Source organism: Dipteris shenzhenensis, chromosome 21, assembly GCF_047967505.1.
Source record: "Dipteris shenzhenensis isolate YYH24624 ecotype China chromosome 21, Dip_SZ_1.0, whole genome shotgun sequence".
Classification (NCBI taxonomy): Eukaryota; Viridiplantae; Streptophyta; class Polypodiopsida; order Gleicheniales; family Dipteridaceae; genus Dipteris; species Dipteris shenzhenensis.
This window is the reverse complement of record NC_141616.1, coordinates 18103908-18130570: the sequence shown is the minus strand read 5'-3', so window position 1 is coordinate 18130570 and position 26663 is coordinate 18103908. Positions and strand designations below refer to the sequence as shown.

Here is a 26663-nt window from a genome sequence, read left to right as displayed (position 1 = left end):
TCTCAACACTCCCCCTCAAGCTCAAATCCATCTCACGTACACCAAGCAAGCTCCTAAATCTGCGAAGCTTCTCGGTACCCAATGCCTTCGTAAAAATATCAGCCACCTGCTCCTCAGTGCTGACATAGACAAGATCAATCTCACCAGCTAGAACCTTCTCTCTCACAAAGTGATAATGCACCTCAATGTGCTTCGTTCTAGCATGATAAACTGGGTTATTAGCAAGCATAATGCTGCTAATGTTGTCACAATGAATGACAACGACTGCATGAATTGACTGTCCCATATCTGCAAGTAGCTTCCATAACCAAGCTACCTCACATGCAGCCATTGCTGCACCCCTGTACTCAGCCTCTGTGCTCGACAAGGCAACTGTTGGCTGCTTCTTGCTGCTCCAACTGATGGCACCACTCCCAAGGGAAAACATAAAACCACTAGTAGATCTCCTGTCTGAGACACTACCAGCCCAGTCAGCATCTGTGTATCCATGTACCTGTAATGCACACCCAGCTTCATAAAACAGTCCATAATGCAATGTGGACTTCACATACCGCAGTATGCGCCTAGCTGCATCCAAATGTGGCTTCCTCGGTGCCTGCATAAACTGACTCACCAGCCCCACAACATAGCTCAAATCTGGTCTGGTTATAGTCATGTAAATCAAGCTACCTACTATGCGCCTGTACATAGTAATATCTTCAAGAAGCTCACCTATCTCTGCATTGAGCTTCACATTCTGCTCCAATGGAACAGAGATAGGCTTACAGCCTGTCATCCCATATTTGGACAGCATGTCCAAACCGTATTGCCTTTGCAACAGCCATATCCCACTCGGGGATCTAATAACCTCAATGCCCAAGAAGTAACGCAGCTCTCCCAAATCCTTCATCTCAAATTTCTGCTTCAACAGCAGCTTCACTTCATTAATGTCTGCATCACTATCACCTGTAATAATCAAATCATCAACATAGATGACTATAAGCACAATCCCTCTGTTTGTCCTTTTCACATAAAGTGAAAAATCTGAATTGGAAATCTGAAATCTAATAGTGACAAGATATTGCCCTATCTTGTCTGACCATGCCCTCGGCGCCTGTTTTAAACCATACAAGGCTTTGCGCAACCTGCATACAAAATCGGGGTGTGAATTATCCTCATAACCTTCTGGCTGCATCATATAAACCTCTTCCTGCAAATCGCCATGCAAGAAGGCATTTTTCACATCCATCTGATGCAAAGACCATCCCTTTGCAGCAGCCATAGCAATTACTACTCTCCCGGTTGCCATCCTTGCAACTGGGCTGAAAGTTTCCTCATAGTCAATTCCATATGTCTGCGCAAAACCTTTGGCAACCAATCTTGCCTTGTACCTGCTAACAGACCCATCAGCATTGTGCTTTACTTTGTAAACCCACTTGCAGCCAATAGCCTTCTTATCATGAGGCAAAGGCATCAAATCCCAAGTGTGGTTTGCATCCAAGGCAGCCATCTCTTCATCCATAGCTGCTTCCCAATTTTATGCCCTGCTGCATCCTCAAAACATTGGGCTCTGGCTCCTCTAGAACCTTGACCATATAAGCATAGTGATGTGCTGTATACCCATCATATCTCCTCTGTCAACTGGATACTTAATACGAGTGGACCTCCGTACAACTGGATCAGTTGCAGGAGTCTTTAAATCATGCCTGCTTTTCCTTGCACCAGGTGTAACAACAGAAGGAATCCCAAGTTCCTCATCAAGGCTCATTTCAGAGCCGCTTGACTCTCCATCAACATGAGAGCTACCAGCAGACACATCAAACACTGGAGCATGGTCTACTTTTTCTTTTCCCTTATGTGATACCTGCACAACACTATCAGGGCTGCCATGTGACGATTCACTAGATCTCAATCCCTGTCCATGCATTGGATCCACTAGTAGAGGACTCTCTGGGTCCACTCAAGGCTTGAGATTGTTGCTCTGCATTTCCCATTTCCTGCATCTGCATCTCCTACCATAACAGTTGGTGCATACCAGCTGCTCATTTCATCAAAAACAACATCTCTGCTCACTTGCATTTTGCGGGTGGAAGGGTTATAACAGCGATACCCTTTCTGGTGCAGAGCATATCCAATAAAGATGCATTTTTCTGCCTTTGGATCCAGCTTTGTTCTCTTCTCATCAGGAACATGAACATAAGCTATGCAACCAAATACCTTCAAGTGAGAAATATCTGGTTTTTGGCCTGTATACATTTCTTCAGGCGTCATGCCATGGACAGCTGCAGTGGGGGTTCTGTTCATAATATAAACAGCAGTTGCTACTGCTTCAGCCCAAAAATAATCAGGCATGTTTTTCTCATTTAGGATCACCCGTCCTACTTCTGCAATATGCCTATTCTTCCTTTCAACAACCCCATTCTGCTGAGGGGTAGACCTGCATGAGTACTTCCTTTGAATTCCCTGTTCTTTCAGATATTCACAAAATTCTTCTGAAAAGTACTCTCCCCCTCCATCAGATCTTAGCACTTTAATATGCACACCTTTCTCTTTTTCGACCATGGCCTTAAAAGCCTTGAAATGGCTGAACACTTCACTTTTGTGCTTCATAAAATAAATCCACACCTTCCTAGTGTAGTCATCAATAAACGTCACATAATAATGGCATCCACCAATAGAAGCAGCTTTGGTTGTCCAAACATCTGAATGGATCACTTCCAAAGGTCTTCTGCTCACCTTAGCATTTTTGGGAAATGCATGTCTGGCCTGCTTACCCATTTGGCATGCTTCACATACCTTTTGCATTCCCTCAACTCTGAATTTAGGCAAACCTGCAACAATGTTTTTCGTTTGCATAGATTTCAGCCTTTGTATATTCACGTGCCCAATGCGCTTGTGCCATATCTCAATATCTGCAATGACACCTCTCCCATGCGCAAACATCATGCGCAAACATAGCAGCTTTCACCTCAGGCATATCAACATCCAAGGTGAACATTCTGCCATTTTTGTTGCCTTTTGCAACCAAGCGGCACTTATTTTTCAAGTCCTCAACAAAGCATCCATCAGGATTAAATCTAACCTGCAGACCTTGCTCAACCATCTGGCCAACTGAAACCAGGTTCTTAGTGATTTTTGGAACACTAAGTCCTCATCATCAACAGGTGCTCCAATGGAGGCAAGAGAATCTGCAAGGCCTTTCACCTTCAAGGAATACTCATTTATATTCAGATTTTTCCTTTGCACATTGTGCAACTCCTGCTTTAGCTGCATCTTTCGTGCTTTGGTATTTGTGCTATACAGCTTCACCAATGTATCCCATGCCTCCTTAGGCGTCTCTACATCCTGTATATGCACAATCATAGAATCTGAAATGCTAACAGACAGCCAATACAAGCATTTTCTCGCTTTTTCATGCCATTCTTTAAAGGCCTTCAATTCAGCAGGAGTGGAAGCAGCACCCAAAACTGGTTCTGCAGTTTCACCACTGATGTAATCCCAAACTCCCTTTCCCATAAGGAAGTTTGTCATCCTGAACTTCCATGCTTGGAAGTTGTTCTTGTCAAGCTTCTCACTGACAATGGTAGACAGATTCTCAGACATTTTACAAATCACGAATTGCAACAGCAACCTGTAAACACAGCAAATGCCTCACAAGGGCAAATAGCAAAACTTCTGCAAATAGCCTCACAGGGGCAGATCCGCAACACTGACGAAAGTGGTATTTCACCACACAGTCACTTCCTAGTGACGATTTTGCATCAACAGGCAACAGGCATGAATCTGCAACTCCCAATATCTCTGCACACAGGCATACGATGCAATTTCTGTGGCACCTTTCCACTGACTAGCCGCGCAGTGGTCGCACAACGAAAAACAGGGCCTTTTTCTGAGTGCCTGTGAAGAACTTCCGCCTTCAAAACGGGCCCCGAAACGGCCTCAAATCAAAAAAATAAAGTCACCAAAGGCTTCGCCCTTTTCCCGTAGCATATACTGCGCTCTCGCCACACCGCGAAGGGCCTCTCAATCTGAAACAGTGCACTCCTGCACTTCTTGCTATGCTACCTGCAGAGATTTGCTCCCAAACTCGAAATAGGAAAGCAACACTGGTCCTCTTACCAGGACACCACAAACTTGGCTTGCGTTCTTGAGCTCCTTACCACGAACAAGGCTCTGATACCATGTAAAGAATAAGGGAGAGAGATAGGAGACTCAAGTTCAGCTTTCTTCACAACACACAAAAGAGAGAGGACACACGGTTGGAGGGTGAAGCCTTTCTTCACTTTTGCACACAACAACAATACAATAGAAGAGGGAAATACCCTATATGTCAAACCCTAGAATACGTGGTTCATATGTGAACCCAAACCAAAAACATATGTGGTAGTCTAACTACACCACGAGTACAACTAACATAGGCGGTGACATAAATGATAGTCATCCAGGAGATATATCGGGGGTAGAGCTTAATATCTCAACAATATGAATCAGAATCCTCGTTGCATGTGGGATATGAATCAGAGTGTAGCTCGACGGTCTAGTAAACTCCTCTGTGGGTTCGGGAAGCAGTTATCCCTGTAGAAGTTGAGTTTGTATATGTGGAAATGTAATAGGTCCTCTTTGATGACCTGGTTCACCTCTTGGTAGGTGAGCAAGATGGAGGGAACCTATACTAGCCCACAAACCATCCTAGCCTACTAGCTCCTTAGATCCCCCTCTACCTCCAATGCCATAGATGAAGTTAGGGCTAGCCAAACTCTGCCAATATGATCTGTTGGGGAATTGATGGCTTGCTAGGGATCATCTGAGCAAGAAGCAGAATTTGAAGTCTCTCTGTGCAAGACCAATCTATCTTCAATATATTATGTCTCTAGAAGGGACTGCCATACATCTTAGTTGCTCAAACAAGGGATAAAAAAGGAGAGACTTGGTACTGGGGTCCTGGAAATGAGATTTAAATCACCAGTGCTTGAGCCTAGCTCAAATGAGGCTGCCATGGAGGCCACATTGTGAAGATTGGGCTCAAGAAGAGAAGCCCTAGATATGTATAGGATGCAACAATATCCATTGGTGTTGTGTCAAGGTAAACTACTCTCGATGTGTGGTTTCTCGAGATGTGTTGAAGATCATGTGTCTCACAAAAAAGACTAGAGCTCATCCAAATGCAATCGGAGACTCTCAAATGATGAGGGTAGATCCATATCATCTGCATACAGCATCTGCATATAGTACAATTGGGATCATGGAACTAACTAAGGGTGAACCTCCTCCTCCCAATGCCGTGATTGATGAAGGACTTGAGCTTGTCGATGTACAAACCAAACAAGGTTGGTGACAGAGAACAATCTTTTGTGATCGTGATTGTGCTCATGAACTCCTTTGACCACCCAATCGAAGTCCTAAATCTACTTGATACTCGCTCATATAGTGTTTGCACTGTCCAAATGATGTCCTAATTCCTAGAGCTAGTATTCATTGAAATAGTTGGGCTCATGGTACGATATCAAAGGCTTTGTGGAAATCCACAAAGCAATATTACCCTCGCTGCTTCCATGCATGAGCAATGTTTGCAATGCAACCAAGTATAGTAGTGGAGGTTGAGCAAGGTCCCCATTTGGAGCATACAATATACTCCAAATGGGATAGCTAAGGAGGGATATCAACATTGACAATGCAATAAAGTATAAGAGTAGAGGTTGAGCAACATCCTCAGTTGGAGTGTGTACAATACGCCCCTATACATGATACAAGATAGATTCTACCATATCCTAGAGGGTCAGCACACCATTGTCCACTTCCTCTTGTAGTATGGTCATTCAAATGCCATCGGCACTTACATTTATGAGGCCATAAAAAACTAAGAAATTAGTAATGCAAATTCACTATATTGCCCATAGTGACCACTAAAGTAGTGTCCTACACACCATAGATACTCCTGATAATGCTACTTCTTGGTCACATAGTATTCCTCCATTGGACACTAACACATTCATTAGTGTCATCCTCATCTTTCTCACACACACCACACACACATGCACGAGCACACGCACACATGCACACATGCATGCATACACTTGCACGTGCACACACACGCACACGTACACACACACGTGTGTGGATGCACAGAGGCACACATATATGCATACACACGCACTCATGCACATATGCACACACACACATAGAGTCATACACATGCACACATGCAAGAACATAAAGCACATGAGGATGCAAAACTTGTGATGGACCGCTTACAATAACCTATAGCTTGGCCTACAAGTATATGTACTCTAGGCATACTCATTATGCAACAAAGTTTGTTTACCCATAGGAGACCTTGTGAAATGTGACGTATTAATGTGAATTGCTCAAACGTAAAATGCCACGGTCTTCATATTTATGTGCTTCACATTCTTATAATGCAATGATCTCACACACATATCTATTTGTATTGTTGTTCATGGCTACATGTGATATTATGCTTGTTCATCATCCTACAATGTAGTGATTTAAAAAGCATATCCATTTTTATGTACCTCAAGTTGTATACTCTCGTACAATCATGAAGCATGCATATCAAGATAAACATGTGAAGGTATTATTTATAAATACAATTAATAATATGTAATGTAAAATTTTGTGCTAAATGTGATTTGTTGAGCATGTGGATTTTGAAAGCATTATGTATTTTGATATAGAAAGAATAAATTAGAAATGAAAAATAGCTCTTGGGATTCCTAAGTTTTATCATATGTTGGAATGAATTCCTCACCCCATCACTATTGGTACCCTTTTAGCTAATATCGTCTTCAATCTTGTACTATTCATCATTGTCAATCTGCTCAGTGGTATTTTGTCATAATTATGCTTGTTGTCCTTATCCTCATTCAAGGTAAGCACTTCTTTGAGAAAAGTTCTTGGAGCATAGCCATTCTTCAAGCAAGTTCGTTCTTAAAATCATTCTCGCTGTGATAAATTGGAATGTCATGTACACATAGCTCATCAATAGAACAAGTTTGCATATTATCTTGTGATGTTATCGAATCACATAGCTAGAATAAGGACTTGCAATATGTTCAAGCATTCATATTAGAGATATAAGTATGCCAACACAAAGAGGGAAGAGGTTTTTTCATTTTCTTACCTTACTCTTCCTTATTGATAATGTAGGTAATGCAACAATTTTAGTACACTTTTGGAAAATGATATTTGCTTATTATAAAGTGGGGGGGGGAGAGAGAGAGAGAGAGAGAGAGAGATTAACATCCACGGGAGGCCTCGCGGGCCTATGGGACAAAGTACATAAAAAAGCGATCTCATACAAGCCTCAATGAGCTGAAGCAAAGGGCACGCTAGGACCCTTGCTGAGTACTAATCCATAATCATGAATAGAAATAGTCAACTGCAACTGCATAGTGGGTCAGATCAATCCATCCAGTATCAGGAACAAATTGAAAGACAAGTCAGTCTTGGCACTGGGACTCAGACAGAATCAAAAACTGAAGCTTGGTACAGTGATGGCTCTCTGGTGAGCTGTGAAGATGTCTCGTATTTGTGTTTATCAAGCTGTCTTGCATTGTAGTGGGGGATGTAGTCTCCTCACTCTCTGGACTCTCTGAGCTATGTCCAGAGTGACCCCTCATCTATGTTGGTCCCCTCTGAGGAAAGTTGTGATAGGTCGGACCTCAATAGAGTGTACTCTGGGGACTCTTTGTTGCACATGTGGTCTCTACGTCCCTCTCTCGGTGGTACTGTGTTGGTTCCTCATCTAGACTGGCAGCTAGCTCCTCCTCCTCCACTCCACTCTGTCCTGGGGCTGACTCAAATGTATAGAATTTTGTGATGCGTTACTGTGCTCGGTCATCCTCTATCTTGTGGTGGTCTGGCTATCCCCTGCTGCTCTCTGATCTGTCGCTCGCAGAAATGTCTCCCTGTGCCGACGCATCTCCATCAAATAAAAGACCTGATAATGGAAATGGATCACTCGTGACAAAGGGCCGAAGCCACTCCTCTCCTAGTAGAGACAGTGGTAGCGCCCCGGGATCTTGTAGTAGGCTGGGCAAACACAAAAAAGATGCTCCTCTGTCTCAACCTCCCCTAGCGTACATAGCGTGCAGACCCACTACTCTCTACATATACCTGCTACTCTCCTTGCCTCGATCCTCAGTTGATGGGATGAAACCCGCATCCGACCAATGGCAATCCTCAGTGAATGGGAGAATCCTTTGTCCTCGAGATACTGGGTTCTGATCATGAATCCCTCCTCTAATTCTCTTAGGAAGTGGTCATGATAAAACCGGGTCTTGGTGGGGAGCTCTTGGTCCTCCCCCAAGTCCCTGGGATGTATGAAGCTGGAGGAGGTCTAACTGTATGATACGATTGATCTCATCTTGCGAGATCGAGTCAGGGGTGCATCCATGCTATACTGAAAGGGGGCAAGCCTGTGCCGCTCTCTACTAGTCGTCTAGATGACTCTAGGGCCAACCTCGAAAGTCTCCAGTGGGGTGAATCCTAGACTTTATGGATGAAAGTCATTGTCTGAAAGATGGCATCAACCTAGAGAGGTGTCATGGCAAACTCTGCCTCTACTATCTCATGTGGGACTGAGGGCTTACATCGAATCATCCTGTAGCCGCTTGAAGCTCCTCCAGTCTATCCTCGAAAGATTGCATCCTCAAAACGGTGTTGCATACATGGTAGTCGGTTGCACCAATGTGTCAAAAAGCCAGCCCTTCGTTAGTGGATCTTGGAAGTGCGCCTAGAAGCATTGTTGCTCTAGTCTAGCCAAAGCACTACACCCTCGTGTGAGCCGTGCTTGGGCTACATGGGTCAATGTGAAGATGGGTCCTATGAAGACTGCTCCCAAATATGTGTACGACTGCACTATCTCCCTTGGCTTGCCACGATAGGTGAACCTAAGTCGACGAATCACTGCTCGTGAGGTGTTGAAGATCATAACATTAGTTTTCCCAAGGTTGACCGTCAGGTCTCTCTCTCTGCAAAACACCTCTAATGCCTCCAGATCTCTCTACAACCCCTCCGTCGAAGAGGATATGGGGACTATATCATCAGCATATAGCAATATTCGTATGAGGAGATCACCTAGTAATGAACCCTCGCCCACTAGGCAATCTATGAAAGATATGATCTCATCGATGTAGAGTCCAAAGAGAGTCGATGAGAGCGGGCAGCCGTGTTTCACCCCAATGGTGCTCTCAACCCAATCCGATAGATTGCCTGGAGCACGAACCCTACCTCTAACTGACTCATATAGGCTCATCACACCCAACATCTCTGGAATTTGCATCTCCTGTAGTCTCCTAATCATGTGGGATCATGGGACAGTGTCGAAAGCCTTACAAAAGTCTATGAAACATGTGTAGAGTCTCTGATGTCTAAACCTCGCCTCCTCAATGATAGCCCTCAAAGTGAAAATGTGGTTTAGAGTAGAGTGCTGCCTCCTGAATCGTGCCTGCCCTAGTGCACACTGCCCTTGTGCCTCTGTATGACTGTTGATCTCCCTCTCTAATACCGATCCATAGATCTTGGCCAATGTGTGGCTAATCAAGAGGGTGCGATAGTTCTCGGGGTCCATGAGATCTACTTTGTGTATCGGTACAATAGTGGTGGTGCTCTATGCTGGTGGGAAGCCATGAAAAACTACAAGGTAAGCATATGTGCAAGAATCAGTGCTAGAACCTCCTGCCCATGTGCGAAGTGCTCTATCTAAAGGCCCTCATGATCCTGTGCTTTCCAGTTGTGGAGCTGGCAAAGTGCATCCCACACATTCTGCATAGTGAATAGATAACAGGTAGTGGGCCTAGGCATAGAGGACATGTCTGGTGGTGTCTGCCTCGGGACATCATACAAGGAGCATGCATAAGTGTGCCACACTCCCGGATCAATAATGGGGATGGGTGGCTTCCCCTCTGAAAGAATTCCCCATCCAGTGGTTGGGTCTCCCCCACAAAATGATCTGATGATCTCATCCATCTTGTGTGTGAGGAAGGCTCATCTCTTGTGGTGTGTCAACTGCTGAAAGATCCTGTGTGCCTCATGTGATGTCAACTGACCCAAGGCTCACTCCCATGTGAGGTGGGCTCACATCTCTCTGCACTCATCATCAAATCGGGGGTTTTGAGGCATCTTCCCATCTCGTACCCATTAAAATCAGGTCATAGGAGAGGATCTAGTGGTAGCATCCTGTACCACTATGACAAGGGTGGCTGAAGCATGGGCAAGGTCTAAATCACCCTCTAATAGGGCTAGAAGCTCTTTGGCTAAGTGACACACATACACTGGATCAAGGGCACCGTCGAAGTGGATCTGGGTACGAGATGCGGTAGGAACTCCCCTGTGACTGGCTTAGTAGCAAGAACATCGAAGGCCAGATATGAGTGGTTGGCTCCGAGTGGGGGGGGGGGGAGGTCATGTATCCATGAGACAAAAGCCAATGGACCCAGTAGGTAGTCCACTGTGCTAGTCCCACCTGCACATGGGAAGCATGTGAATCCCCCAAATGATGGTTATCTTTGAAGGCCATTGTAGATGATGAGGTCGTGGATAGCTCCCAGCTCAAGCAAGTGTCGCCCGTATGCTATCACATGTGAAGTATCTGCAGAAAGTCTCTAAATCCCAAGCTCTATTGCATCTAACTCTGGCATCATGTGGGGGTCTCTCTCATATGTGAAGTCAATTAAGCCCACTTGCCTATCCTTCATCCTTGCATTGAAATCCCCCAGAAGGAGGGTGTCTCCCTATTTGGAGAACTCTATAATATCATCATGTATCATCTCATAAGGACTGTGTCCCTTTGTAGTGACATCATGGACATATGATGACGTGTCTAGAGGGAAATAGCATACTACAATGAAGATCGATCGAGCATTTGTAGTTGAACTCGTATCCACATGTGACATGCATGTTCCTCTCTTCATACCACAGATATGAGTGGTCTCAAGTGTGTTTTGAAAACGATAGCTACACCTCTAGAGCCTCGTACTCAGCTATCTCTCCTCAGTTCTCTTCTATAAGCTGATTCTCAAATGTACCCTGTCACTGTGGGTAGCCCTCTCTCTGGGTTCTCATGTGTCTCAATTTAGAAGATGATGTCTCTGCCTGTGTATGTCTCCAAGAAGCCACTTGGGTAAAGGGCACCATTATAGTTCCATACAGCCATACTCAGCTTGTTTTGTGCACTCCCCTCCCGGCTTTGACACCGTCATAGTTCCTGCTGTTCCTTCTCCCCTGCTACTTATCCACTCTGTCAACTCTTTCTCGAATAATCACTTTTCCATCCCTATAGGCATCCCATTTCCCTACTTCCCTTGGTGCCATTACCCCTCTCATGCCTTCCCTTTTATGTTCCTGTTGTAGAAGGGTGAGGTCGTCATCCAAGTAGATTTTGGTCCCCTTCAGGGATGCTCGCATGCTCATGAGGTTGGACCTCTCGATTGGCAATCTAGAGTTTTGGCACTAATGGTCTTGTTGGTATCTCCATCTTCCCTACCCTCCAAGCTGCCTCACATGTAAGGTTGACTCCCATCTTGGCAAATAGGGCTTTAGCATCTTCCATTGGGGTATCTCCCACTGTGAAACCTCTAACTAAGACATTCATTGCTTTACCGGCCCGTCTTTTCTCTTCCTCTAGTGTCTCAGAAATGAGGTCTTTTTTGGGAGCTGCCGATCCCTTTTTAACAACTTCTGTCCATTCAAGCCTCACTTCTTTCCCCTTGTTGAGCTGTTGTGCAAACTTGGCATGCTTACCATTCATGGTAGTCTGCATGGCCTCCACCTCATTTTCTACTTTGAGCTCATCCATAACTTTGCTGCCTCCATCTGATGTTATTTGCTTGCCCTTCATTTGTTGTAGCTCAGTCCCCAATGTGTGTACTTGGTCTTGTAGCTTGGTCTTCTCATTTTCCCATTCTGCTCTCTCCTTCTTCCATTCTCCTTTCTTGGCCTTCTCCTTCATTCTCCTTGTACCTTCCCACCTTGTTTCCAAATCTGATCCAGTGTTTTGTCCACACGCTCTTTCTCAGCCACTAGGGCCACATTGGTGGCCTCCAAGCTATCTATTTTTTCCATCAGCATGAGGCAAATTTTGTTGAGGAATGTGAGTACATCTGTGGTACCTTTATGTGTTGTTTCTACTGAATAGGGCTGCCATAGCTATCTCTAAAGCTTGCTTTCCCCATGTGTCTTCTACTCCCGCTCTTGTAGCCATGGTATCGCTGCTAACTGTGAACTATGCAGTAGATTTTTTTGACTTACAAGACCTGTGTATGGTAGTGTAGAAATATACATTTTCACATGTTTTTAACGCCCTAAGTGACCTTCAAGTGTGTTGGTAATCCTTCTCTGTCGTCCTCCTAATTTTCTAGTGTTGCATTTTTGTGTATTTGCTGTTGAAACTCCCCTTTCTGAACTTTCTTGATTTGATGTTGATTTTCTTGATGTTTTTGTTGTCCTTGCAGCTTTAGAGCTAGTGATGGTGGCCTTGCTAGCTAGGTTGGGGGCTAGAAGTCCCTCCTTGCATGTCGTGAAGGCACCGGGGGGTGCAGGGGCTAGGAGCATGCCCCCGTGACCTGTTTTTGTGGGCACCTATGTGCCAAGAGAGGGAGCGGGGGCAGACAGCTACTCCGTGATGGTAAGTGCAACCATAGTAGCCATGGTGGGGCTAGAGGCTAGTATTGGGGGGTTGCAGCAGCAGGTCCCGGGTCGCGGTAGAGGCATCACCACGTATGGGATATCAGCAACAGCAAGAGATCTGGATGTCATAGCAGAGAGCAGTAGTAGGAGGTGCTGTTGTACGAAAGGTAGCCATAGGGGGTGGCAGGGTCGTGAGTGTGGAGAGTAGACCCGTGAGCGTGGAGAGGCAGTGATGCAAGCAACAACGAGGAGAAGCACACAAGTGGTAGGAGCCTGGGGTGCCAACTCAATATGTAATATATTACTACCCTCGTCCAAAATTCAGGGTATGGGGGGATAAGATCCAGATATAATATGCATGGATTTCCTTTAAAATTTTCAAATATGTAAGGGAAAAATATGAAAATTTCATGTCGGCCCTCCCAGAAAATATAAGGCATATACCTTGAAAAATATGCAAGATTTTAAGATTTGTACATATTTTTCATAATATGTAAGGCCCAAGGGGGGGGTCTTTTGGATTGGGGGGGGGGGGGGGGGGGGGGTAAAACAAAAAATACACTAAAATATGAAAACTCATCTCCTTTCAAATTAGTGTAACTTTTTCATGTGTTACCCAAAATTCAAGGTGTAAAGACATATTTGAAGCTCTTTTAGTGTAGAAAACAACCATGTTACTTTGAATAATTTCTACTTGTGGCATATTGTTAAATTCATCTCATACTCAAGATTTTGATAGGTTTTCTTACTAAAAGGAGTTGGTACCCCTAGGGCAAAAGCAGTGACGGAGGCACCAAAAGGGAGTAGCGAGACAGAGGCTGGACAAAGTGAAGGGGATCGGGGACAGCAAAGGGCAACAAGAAGGAGAGGAGAGCACACAATGTGGGGGTGTCAAGAGACACCAAAGAATAGGTATGCATAGTATATATAGTGGAAGCATAGTATACTATGTACACGGGACTGGCCACATGGCCTTTACCCCAACAACCTCCCACTTAAAGGCAATGTGCCTAAGGGGAGTGAGAGTATGTACAACAATGTACAACAATAGAAGAAGGTCACCTATCCAATACCCATGAGGTCTCGGCAGTGTGCAAACCTTGCTAAAGCTAGACTCTTCGTAAGAAGATCTGCAAGATTGTCATCCGTATGAATCTTTACAAGCTGGATGAGCTTATCACCAAGTACCTGCCGTATGAAATGGTACTTGATATCAATGTGCTTTGTCTTGGCATGGAATACTGGATTCCAAGCCAACATGATAGCATTGTGGCTATCGCAATGTAGCACTGGAATCTCCTGTAACATACCTAACTCTGCCAAGAGACGAGAAAGCCATATGGCCTCCTTTGCAGCCTCCGTGGCTGCCACATACTCTGCCTCAGTGGTAGAAAGGGTAACACAACCCTGTAGACGAGAGACCATGAAATTGCACCACCTGCGAATGTGAACAAGTAGCCTGTAGTCGACTTCCTACTCACTGGACAACCTGCATAATCAGCATCTACATACCCATGTACTGCTGAATCTGTCTGCCCAAAGCATATGCACATATCCTGAGTGCCTTTGAGATACCTCATAACCCCTTTCACTGCTTCCCAATGCCGTTTCCCAGGATTCGCCATGTATCAGCTCACTACTCCCACTGCATAAGCAATGTCTGGTCTAGTAGCAACCATGGCATATATCAAACAACCAACAGTCAATGCATAAGGTATCTTGGACATTGCAACCCGCTCCTCATCTGATTTCGGACTATCCTCTTGAGAAAGTTTGCAGTACGGAGGCAATGGAGTAGAAAGAGCCTTCGCACCCTGCATATGGAATCTCTCCAAAACTTTCCCAATGTATTCCTTTTGAGACAGGTAAAGCAATCGCCTTTGTCTATCTCTCTGAATACGCATGCCAAGAATATGGCTCGCAATGCCCAAATCCTTCATCTCAAATGCCTTATGTAGTTCAGCTTTCAAGGCATTTAACGACTGCTTACGTGTTCTGGCTAGAAGCATGTCATCTACATAGATGAGAAAAATAAGAAGGCTGCCATCTTCAGCCCTCTTTACATAGAAACAGTGATCCTCTTCACTCCTGCCAAAGCCCTGCTTTCTCATGAATGCATCAAACTTGTGATACCACTCCCTTGGAGCTTGTTTCAAGCCATATAAGCTCTTCTTGAGCTTACATACATGACGAGGTTTCCCTTTGTCAACGAACCCCTCTGGCTACTGCATGTATATCTTCTCATGGAGATCACCATGAAGAAACGCGGTCTTCACATCCATCTGATACAACTCCAAGTCATCTCTAGCAACCAAAGCTAAAACAGTCCGCAAGGTAGTCATCTTGACTACGGGAGAAAAAACCTCATCAAAATCAATCCCATGTTCTTGCTTAAAACCTTTTGCCACAAGCCTGACCTTGTACTTTAGTGAAGTGTCAGCCGATGTAAACTTTTGCTTATACACCCACTTGCATGGCAAGACTTTATGCCCATCCGGCAAAGGCACCAAATCCCATGTGCCATTCTTCTTGAGAGATGCCATCTCGCTCTTCATGGCCAACTCCCACTTAATCTTATCTGCCCTCTGCATAGCCTCTTTGTAGCATGAAGGCTCACCACAATCAGTCACCATAAGATAGTCCAAACCTGGCTAAAATCTATCAGGAGTATGTGACAGTCGAGTACTCCTCCCCAAACTCAACTTGTGGAAGAGAATGGAAGAATTAGGAGTCTTAGGGGTATATACTTGCAACATCCAAAATATACATGAGCATGTACATTTTTTGGTCAAGATAAAGGTGAGGTATCAAAGATTTTTACTTGTGATATTAGAGTCAAGTATGGCTACCCAATTTCTCCATACATAGACTAGAACTTAGGGTAATGAAATGTGCAGAGTAGGAAGGGCACTTTGAGCCCATTATGGGTGTAGAAACTAGAGTAATGGAATATTATACACAACTCTAAATATTGAAGCATATCCCTTTCTGCTCACTCTGTTCACATCAAGAGCCTCTTGAATTTTTGTGACATCAACTTTACTTTCCAATACAAAGTCTAGGAAAGGGTTTTTTATCCCATTATTAGGTGGACAACCATCATGCTCTTATTGTTTGTTGATGAAGTCATTTTTCCAAGAGGAGGCACATAAACTAGTGCATATCTTGGCCATGTTTTCAAAATAGTGGGCTCAAAGCAAATGTAGAGAAGGCAAAGGGTCATGCTACTAAAGGCACTCATGGATACTCAATCAAATTTCTTCTATGGGGTTACTTATTGGAGGTAGTGGACATGAATCCTATGGGGTCACTTATTGGAGGTAGTGACACATTTTTGGAGAAACTATTAGAGGGTATCAATACTATTTCTTTAATGTGTAGATTAACGACCTTATCAAGATATAGATTGGAGAGACATTTGATATGGATGAGAAAAATCCCAAAAAACGTGTTTCACTAATTTCAAAGGATTAAGAGAAACTATGCCTTGTGCCAATCTTCTCTTGGAATTGGACTCTAGATTTTGAATTGCTTGAAGTGAAAATAGTAGTTAGATACACTCTCTTATTTTATTATTTGTTGTATTTTTCATCCCCCTCTCTTATTTTATTATTTGTTACTATTTTTCAATTTGAAATAGACAAATAAAAAATGAACTCATTCAAAATAATGATAACAATCATTTTTGTGTGTTTGCGTTGGTCTTTCACTTGTTTTCTTATATGTAAATTGGTTTATCTATGTAGCATTAGTTGTTGTAGTTGTTTCTTTCTTCTTCTAAGCTCTCATTCTCTCTCTCTTTCTCTCTCTCCACATTTCTTATTCTAATTTTTTGCTTTGTTTCTTCCTTTTTGCTATCAAATTTTTTGTTGGGTTTTCAAAGTTTAGAAAGCATTGGATTTGTCCACTACTACTTGATCAAGGATGCTACCTATGCATTCCATTAGTAATAGGTCAAGGATTATTTGGGCACAAACTCAAGTCCATCTTGACGCTTGTCAGTAGGAGTTGTTCAAGACCATTCTTGACCCTCTTAGCATAATTGGGATTCATGTGATACCTTTGTGGGAATTAATGTGATATCTTTGATATTCAATCGGCTTAAGGGTTACTCACACTATTCGCATATGTGGATTGGGATCCCTTGCCACTTTAAAGTTAATCACTGCAACATCATGTTGAAGTTAATCTCTTGGATTTGTTCTAGTAAGTCTTTATTCTTTGACCAATCTTGTTCTAACACTCCTCACTGGTTCTGTTTTGAAAGCACTTTAGGAAAGCAACCCTCACTCGTTTCTCAATCATGTTGAAGTCAATATCTTGGAGTTGTTCTAGTACTATGTCTTTATTCTCTAACCAATCATGTTCTAACATCTTCCTCATTGGTTATGTTTTGGAAGCACTTTAGGAAAGCATCCATCATTTGTTCCCACTTATGGGATTATCTAGAAAGCAAACCATTTCCAATCTATGTTCCAACCTTTGTGGATTGTGCATTCAATGTATTGGACCATAAAAAGTTCATGAACCAATGTCAAAGTGGTGACATTAGCAAGAGGGGAAACCTCATGCATCATCCACACAATGCAATGGATAGGAAAGTTGTCACAATTTATTCAAGGATTGCACCCTTCTTGAGCATTTGATGTGAGGGAATTCTATCCCCAAAGTGCCAATCTTGCTAAGAATTTGAGTCAAAGTATGCTAGAAAATAGAAACTTGGGGTTAGCCCATATGGGTTAGCTTTGGATGTTGAGGAAAAGACAAGAATGCTTAATGGTTTGACAAGAACATTGCAACAGCCCATCTCCCAGGGATTTGACAATAACTGGTAGCGAAAGGCCATTGTGAGGCCATATAGATAGCTAGATACAAAATCTAAAGCAAAATCAGACATAATAAAACATGTTAGAGCCATTGTGGACAGCCGAAAGAGGAAAATTTATGCTTCAAGTGTAGTGAGAACTGGACTATTGAACACAAGGAAGTATAAAAAATGAGAAACGTGAGGGTAGCCAAGCTTAGCATGATTGTGGAGTTATCTAATGATGAAGAGAAGCTGGTGGAGGTTGAGATTCTTGTTGTAACTCACGAGGAGAATTATGATACTAATGATGTAGGGCAACAAACCGTAGAAGCTAGAGCTACACATGGGTCCACTTTTCTCTTTGACCTAGATGTTTCTATAGGACTCGAGGTGTATGCTCAAGACATTCAAGGGATTTAGAATAACAAGAGAATTACATCTCAACCAAATGCTGGTACCAAAGGTACATTTATTAACCCTCACATTGCTATGCCATTCCGAGCATGGAGTCATCAATCGGATACTTATTTTTAATGGTGGCCTTGTTGAGATCTTTGTAATCAATGCACGTGTGGTACGAACCATCTTTCTTTTTAAGAAAAAGCATGAGCGAGGAAAAAGGAGAAGGGCTATGAGAAAGAAAGTTCTTCTCACCATACATACTCCTAACACTTCCTCCTATTCCACCTTAGATAGATAATATGGAGCCTTGATGAGCTTACTGGTAGCTCCAAGACTATAGCATGGTCAAGATCTCACTTCAAAGGCAAATAATATAGCATGTTAGCAAAATCCTAAAGCATTTGCTACATATCAACATTTTCCACTAGACGCGTACTCACCTATCTAAGGCTTTGTTACATGCAATGCACATAAGGCACTCTATTGAGTTTTTTCCCCAATTGCCTTGCTAATCTTAGATGCTGTTTTTAGGGGTATTAGACCTTGCAAAACCACTGTTTTTTCTTTGCGTGGAAAGTGAGACGTGGCATTCAAGTTCACAGTAAACTCAAAGATTTTGTCCACATTCTAAGAATGGGACCCTTGTCCAAGGTAGAAAATTGTGGCAACATAGCCTGCTACTCATGAGATGTTCTTCAATGTCATTCTGTTGGATGAATTCAAGATATCGAATTTTCACCAAGATAGATATAAGGTCTAGATACAACGAAATTAGGGTGAAAGAGGGTGATGAGCACAAGACAACCTTTTGCACATGAGGAGGCATGCATGAGTTACCAATCACCCACGAAATTAGGGTGATGATAACCTTGTGAACAAGAGGAGGCATGTATGAGTTACCGACCACCTGTCTGGCACTAATGAACAAGATATTTCAGCCACTTGTATTTCAATACCAGGCGCTTGTATTCCATTATATGCTGGGTTTTATGACATCCTCATTTATAACAACACAAATAGAGCACATTGAGCTTGTTAAACAGGTGCTAGAAATCTTAAGGTTGCATCAACTCCATGCTAAGCCCAACAAGTGCACTTTTTATGGCAAAAGAGGTCAAATACTTAGGGCACATCGGGAGTAAGAATGGGATTCGAGTGGACTCCTCAAAGATTGAATGCATAAGGAATGGCCGCATCTACACAATCCCACTCAATTAAAGAGTTTGTGGGCCTTGCTTATTTCTACGAGCGATTCATGTCATTTTGCCAAAATGCCACCTTCTTGAGATCAAATAAAGCATAGGACAGTTTTGAAGATTTGAAATGTGTGTTGACTCATGCCCTCATGTTCGTCTGCTCTGACTTCTCACGGTCATTGATGTGGAGGCAAAGATGCCAATAAAGGATTTAAGGCCACAACATGGGGTGATAGCTTGTGAAAGTAGGATGTTTTGATGATAAAAAGCTCATTTACCATGTGTTTATGATCATGGAGTGATAGCTTTTGAAAGTAAGATGTTTGATGGAAAAAAGCCCCATTACCATGTCTATGATCATCTTGGCAACCTTGCACACCTTCAAAAAGTGGGATCACTACTTGTATGGGAGCAAGATCAACGTCAAGATTGACCACTTGACAACAAGATCACTACTTGTATGGGACCACTTTGACATTGAATCTAGGAAGGGCCAAAAAGATATGTGTGGATGCAAAATTCTAAGTTTGATGCAACCATTGCGCATTCCAGAAGGCAAGTGGACACACACGGGGCATCATCTATATAAGTTCACTTTATATTAATATAAAGGCAATATTCACCAACACCACCACTACGAAGCATTATCAAGCCCATTTAAGGAAATCTATCCCCATTTGCATTGCGGGTTTTAGAGACAAAATACTTTATAACAAGATAAACATTTGAGTACCTCCGTCAAATTGAAGGTATTACTGGAGGATAAACAATCATGGCAGCCAAAAAGCATTGTGCAGGAGTACCCCCATCTTTTGCCAGGTTGATCAGCACCAGTTTACAAATTTGAGAAAATTTCTATGGGAAGGGATGATGAGGAAAAAGAAGCCTGGAGTGGACCAAGGGCAAAAAGAGGACTTTGAGAGGGCTAAAAATGAGAAAGTTAGGACTTCAGAAGTCTCACTTGCTCACTATTATACTACTCACGTTTTGATATTGACATCTCCAAGCACTCTCTCTCTCTCTCTCTCTTTCTCTCTCTCTCTCTCTCTTATACCACGTGCAGCAGCATTAATTAGGGGGGGCAGAGGTGGAGTAAATGGCAAAGTGGAGCCCCTTGTACAATGAGCCCCTTGTTGTACAATTAATAGACCCATTTACCCCCTCCAACATTCGATACTTTTAACTCCAAAAAACGAGCACTATTTCTAAAGCCCCTAAGCTCAATAGTCTCTACAAAAGGAGACATGTATCCAGATCTACACGATATCTACTCGGTCTATAATGTCTTTGATAGTAATATTTTGTACCCACTGCATGTTTGATATTACCAAAGATATTTTGTACCCACTGCATGTTTGATATTACCAAAGATATTTTGTACCCACTGCATATTTAATATTACAAAGCTTCCTTAAGCTCTTGCCAAAATGCTCCTTGATGAGAACTTAATCCAAGGAAATCATATTTTAAAGCTAACTTCATCCAGGCAAACGAGTAATTGGAGCATACCTGTCACTTGTGTAGCACTTCAGATTCGTACTGTCAAGGCCTTTCCATATGTTTTGTATAGCTGCAATGATAACTTTAAAATATAATATCTAATGGGAAAAAATGAAAATTTAAGACGATAAATGGATCTGGCTCCAGAAAGCCTTAAAAACTGCTTTCAATCAATTCTAGTGAGCCCTTACAATCAGAGCCAAACAAAAATCCAGTGAGGCTCACATCAAAATTTCAGTCATGCATTACTCTGACTGATTCAATAACATAAATTACACGGGCATCAAAGCTTCTGTCCTCCTTTGAGCTGCGAAAACTATGGCTAAGTAAGGGAGGTTGTTCTATGATGCCTTGATCGCCTTGAATGAGTAGGGTCTTCACCACCTGTTAGAGTCTGGTCCTGCACGGCACTTTCTTTTGTTCTGCAAAGTTGAGACTTGAATCTGCCTCCCAAAGTTTTTGAGACCATCCGCCAATGTCCCCGGAACTTTCCAAGCTTCTCAATTTCCTCCCTCATGCCGGAGCATTCTCTCTCAAGATCACTTACCCGTAGCTTCATATTGTCCATGTCCACCTTGAGAACCTGATTGTCACGAATTGCATTAGCCCACCCATCCCCCCGTAAAGCTGCAGCTGGCACAGCTGCATCTACCACCGGTTGATGCCGCAAAGGACGAGAACTATCGGACACCATGAAACAGCTGGCTATAGCAGTGCGAAGTTGTAGCTGTTCAAAAAAGAGAACTTGCACAACAACACGCAGAGGCAGTCGTTCATTTTGTGCTGCATGAGTGCAAGCTTCCAGTGAAAGCTTCTGACAGTCCATAAGGCGGCATACTTGCTCCCTTTCTTCCTCTTTGAGCCAAGGATGTGCCTTCATAAATCACAAAATGATGTCAAATGGCTAAGCTTTGGAAAATCACAGCTTAAGATCAGCCCATTCATGCATAACAAAGTTAGCCCTTCCAAAATACTATTCTTGAGGATAAAATGAAATGGCATAGACCTATGCATATATAAACCCCAAATGCTCAAGTGTACAAAGACACCCTTTTTAACTTGGAGATACTGTCCATGTGCCAATCTAAATATTCCACACACGCCAATCTAAATATATATTCCACACATGCCAATGTATATATCCTCATATGTCGATCTAAATATCCACACGCGTGAAAGAGCACTTCAGATTTTGTAAACTCCAGGGCACATGCATGGAGAAATTATTCTTATTCATGCTTGCACCAAGGAGATAAATCAATGGACAAAATTTTTTCAGGCTTGCTCCTTCACACAATTACTGTCATCTACAACTTACCCCTGGCTGTATGACTCCAGGCAGCATCAAGCATATATCTAGATGAATCCAGGAACATGCCCAAACTCATCCTCTAAAAACACAACATAGTACAGTTTCAATCTCATGATAAAACCATAAACTCCATCCCACATAGCAGGGACTAGCTACTATGACATCCCCACTGATGTCGTCAGTGCCCAACAATGGGTGTAGAGCATAGTATAAACATATGCTCTCACACATACAGATCCACACACCCACACATACTTGAGCATCCATTTATACAAAGTCTTTGTACTGAGTTTCTGTCGGCACTCCGGAGGTTAAAGGCAGGCTAAGGCTAGCACTAAAGGAGAAGGATAATAAAAATGTAAGGCTAGCACTCCTTTAGTGCTAAGGCTAGCACTAAAGGAGAAGGATAATAAAAATGCATGTACCTAGAGAGTCCAGGAGAAGGATAATAACAATGTAGTTCAAAATCTCTTCATTCAAGCTACAACTGCTTGTGAAGACAAAACGATTTCATTTTAGTCTCTCCCAGCCAAGCATCTAAATCTAGCTGATAGGGCAATGCACCCCTTAAGATAGAAAGAATTATCGCAATACCAGCAAGCCACGACATGGACGAAAACTTCACAAGGTGAAATTTGCATGTCCACTAATATGGCAGAAGCATATATCAAGATGAATACAGGACATGCCCAAACTCAAGCATGCCCTTCGTTCTGCTTCAGATCGGCCTTACTCCCTCCTCACTGTGTTTCTCATCCCATGTTTTCCTCTTGTTGCCATTTAAAGTGGTCACCACACATGCTGGTCAGGCACTCAGGCTACCTGACATTGGTAGCTTTGCAGCCCATGCTACCCCGTTTTCAGAGCCTTCTTCTCCTCTCCTGCAAGCAGTCTCCCAAGGCACTCTACTCCATGCTTGTGTGCTTGCTTGTCAGTTTTCCAAAGCCAATCTTGATTCATACCTCTTCTCAAGAAGCTTTTTAGCCAGAGAGAATGGCTAGCTGCAGGTCATGGCAGGTTGCATGCTCTCTGTGATGCGGGCTGGCAGCTCCAAGCTACTCAAGCCCCATACAAACCTAGGTGTGGTTTATGCTATTGGTTGAATGGCCCCCCTCCACATTCCCATCATTGGATACCTCCCTTTGAGCTATCAAGCTTCCATTGAGAATTGGAACGTTATGGACTACCAAATTACACATGGATGCGAAGCAATGCCCTATTATATGACCAATGGGAAAACGGCATCTCTAGGTTGCCTCGCTCTTTTTGTACGTACTCACCCATCTACTCCATTTGGCAATTTAAAAAACCCTTTTGGGATTCAAACACAAGAAGACACTGAAGGCAGCAAACACCTCAGTGATCTCAGCTAACCATTTGTTTCTAGCTCTTCCGTATACTCAATTGATATATGTGCTTCTCTTAAAGCTGTACTTGAGCACAACTCGCAATTTGGGAGCAGGCCTTCTAATCAACACTTCCACTCAATTGAATGGTATGGATGGAGAATCTTCCTGTCAGGAGTTTCCAAATGTTTGTCTATGGGAGGTTCCCCCCCCCCCCCAAAAAAAAATCACCTATGGGAGGTTGTTCCAACTCTTGCATTGCTTTAGCCACTAACAACACTTTAGCCACTAATTGTTGTTGAGGTCCCCTTGGGCTTCTTTGTCTATTATGTGGACAGCTAGCCATTCTGGCTTCTCAACCTACATCTGACTTCAACAACTGTTTGTTGCTCCAGAGGCTGCCCTGGTGTTTCCTTTTAGCATGTGTGGTTTTGGTTACATGGATCTTTAGATTTGCCAAAAGAAGAGGATAATAAAGCATGCAGCAAAACATCCTGATGTATGCTATAGATAAGCCATGGTCACTCAGAACATATATGCCAGAAAACTTCTGCAGATAAACAAAAAAAAATACAACAGACAGGAGGAATGTGAAAAACATGAAGAATCTAGAACAAAAGTGAAACATAGCAATGATGAGGATACTAACCTTCAAATAGATGTCGATTGCTCTATAAAGACCATCATCCGATATTCTAGAGAAATCTGGAAGAGCTTCTGCAAGAGACTGAAATTTCGACGGCTTCAAATTTACGTCAGGGGCAACTTCTGCAAGATAGCCATCCATCAACCTTGCCACCATCATCATGGGAGTCAGTGAGGGGGAACTTATCAAATGTCCGTCATCAATAGAGCTTGGTGAAGACGGTGCTCCAGCAGATTGGTCTAGCAAAAGAAAGTGGTCTAAAATTCGTTGAGCACAATCAATGTCATACAAGGTCTCAAGATTGTATGATAAGTTGGGCAGTAGCAAGTCTTCCAAGCTTGCCTGTTCAAGCTGCAATCCAATCCTTCTCTCTAGACTACTCTTGCAGTCGGGGCTTGCTTTCAATATCATAGCACTTCTAAGCAAACCAGAAAGAAACTTTGTTGACACCACACCTTTCTGCACAGGCAGAAGGCTTTCAATAGCTTCCAAAACAACTTTCTGATCACCTTCCGACAGGACAGATGCAAGGGAGAGTGACCCAAACCGACTGCTCTCCTCCTTTGTACCCTGACGCTTGTTGAGAGCTGGAAGGTATTTCTTTGCAAACTGCATGAGTGCACCAGCAATACTTTCTGGTTTTATACCCCGAGCTTCCATTGCTGTTATCACTCTTTTGTAGAGAGGAAGGCTTAACACAGCAATGTCTTCATACCACCAATCTGAACGCGACTTTTTGGGCTTTGCTCCAGTGCTAATCCCATTCCACAAAAAGCTTCCCCCTGGACTTTGCATGGAGGTATTTAGCATTGGCCATCCAAGCAGGTTTGGGTCTGTGCAGGCCTTCATGGCTACAGCATCCACACACATACTCACAATTCCAAGCTCCTCTGCTTGTGAAAGCACAGTTTCACAGCTATGAAGTGCACGAGTACACTCCTTCCAATTACGGAGCACAACCTGGTTGAGAAACCCCTCTGTCCTTGCTATCAAGTTTCCTTCCCCAAATTCCTCAGTCATTTCGAGGTACTCGGCTGCACACCTTAATGGAACTACATTTGCAGCGGTGAGCTCCAGCCTAACTCCATAACAGAATTTGGCAGCAAGTTCAAACGCTTCAGTACCACCTGGTATGTCCGAAAGTTGTAAATGAAGCATTTCCTCTTCTTTCTCCAAAAATTCCTCGATAAGTCTGGCAATCTTACCACTTCTGGAAACCAGTGGGAACTGAAACCACATGCACAATGTTTTCCATCATCAAGACATTCATCTTTTACAGAATCATCTAGTAGTTAATTCAGGGAACCAACCAAACAAATATGACTATGAAGCAGCTGAACTTCACCTTGTGCAGATGGAAAGACATCTCCTCCACCTCAATTGTGACATCACTTGGAAGGCCAGATGTGCAGAACCTGCATGTTTTACACACCCCTTATATAATTAAAGTACAGACAAAAAAGTGAAAGGAGATAAAGCCAAAGATATTATTATGCGATATGCAAACTGACTCAAAGCTCATATAAAATTCCAGTGGTCTTGCTGGACGACACCAATGAGCCTCGTATCCTCCGAGTCTTTCAACGTCCGAAAGCAGCACTATCACTACGACAAGATACTGAGAACAGAAGGCAAGGGATTCGGACGAGTCGTGCAAAAACGCGGACAAGGCTGTGCGTCGCAGACATACATATTCTGTCGCGATGTGCTGTAAGGACGGTCATCGTTCAAGTCAACAAAAAAATGGTGTCCGAAAAACAAAAAAATGGTGTCCGAAAGGGGAGGTATATGACTTGTGGGCAGGTGTTTAGCCAAGCTCTGAAGCCCCAAAGAATCTGCCACATAGCTCGCCTTAATCTATACAAGGTGAACGTAAAGAGTCGACAGAAGTTGATAGATTTTGCGATTGCTCGAAAGAGCGTAGTGCCCAGCATCGTGAGCGGAGATTTCGGCCCAGAGGAACTATGCACCAGGGAAAGGCAGCACTGAGTGAGCCAGTGTTAGGAGAGAGGTTTAAGGATCCTTAGGCACGCACGATCTGGTCGTCTAGAACGGATGTAGAGAGAAATTTTTTGAAGGTGCAAAAGAAGTGAGCAGAAGAAGATGAAAAAACGGAAAGGAGAAGGCGGAAGGGGGTGAGGCAAACCATGCTTGTCCTTTGCGTTGGAAGGCGTCAGGTTTGGAGCCGAGCTTGAGGCAGGCCATGGGGGAAGGAGGAGGAAATTGAGGGGGAGGAGGAAGGAGGAGGGGGGCATGGAAAAGGGGGAGAAGGGAGCGGCAGGATCGAGGTGAAGCAGCAAGATCGAGGAGGAGGAGGAGGAGGAGGGCAGGGCAAAGCTCTGGCTATGGAGATGGAGATGGAGATGGAGATGGAAAAGCACTCCACAGGCACAACACTCTCTCTCTCTCTCTCTCTCTATCTCTCTTGAAGCCTCCTCTAGAGTGTGTGTTGTTTTTGGATGTGTTACCGGCCCCGTCCACATGCGACGATCGTGCGTAGCTTGTGCGCAGGAGTGACGATCGTGCGTAGCTTGTGCGCAGGAGTGACTGTTGTTGTTGGGTGTGTTACTAGCGGCCCGTCCACATGCGAGGATCGTGTGCAGCTCTACATTGTTACGCTCATCTGAGGCTTGCTCGACTGAGGCCTCAATACTTTTATGGAGCCCTCACTGAGCCCCGAGTTCTTTTATGGAGCTCTGCTCAGCTCTCTCTCTGTCTCTCTGTCTCTCTCTCTCTCTCTCTCACACACACACACCACATACGCACTCACGCACAGAAACAAATAGCCCTTTTCACACGCTCACTTACGTGCATTCCCAACCCTCTC

The 26663-nt window shown here is 43.5% G+C and overlaps 1 protein-coding gene across 1 annotated transcript; it reads right to left on the bottom strand.

Moving 5' to 3' along the window:
• Positions 1-20573: 20573 nt before the first annotated feature.
• Positions 20574-26220, bottom strand: LOC147888578 (Phototropic-responsive NPH3 family protein). Its single transcript, XM_087392470.1, has 4 exons — positions 25983-26220; positions 25182-25251; positions 23840-25063; positions 20574-21406 (listed from the first exon to the last, which is right to left on the bottom strand). Exons 1-4 carry the CDS (start codon positions 26039-26041, stop codon positions 20855-20857), a joined length of 1905 nt encoding a protein of 634 aa, XP_087248596.1. The 5' UTR covers positions 26042-26220; the 3' UTR covers positions 20574-20854.
• Positions 26221-26663: the final 443 nt, after the last annotated feature.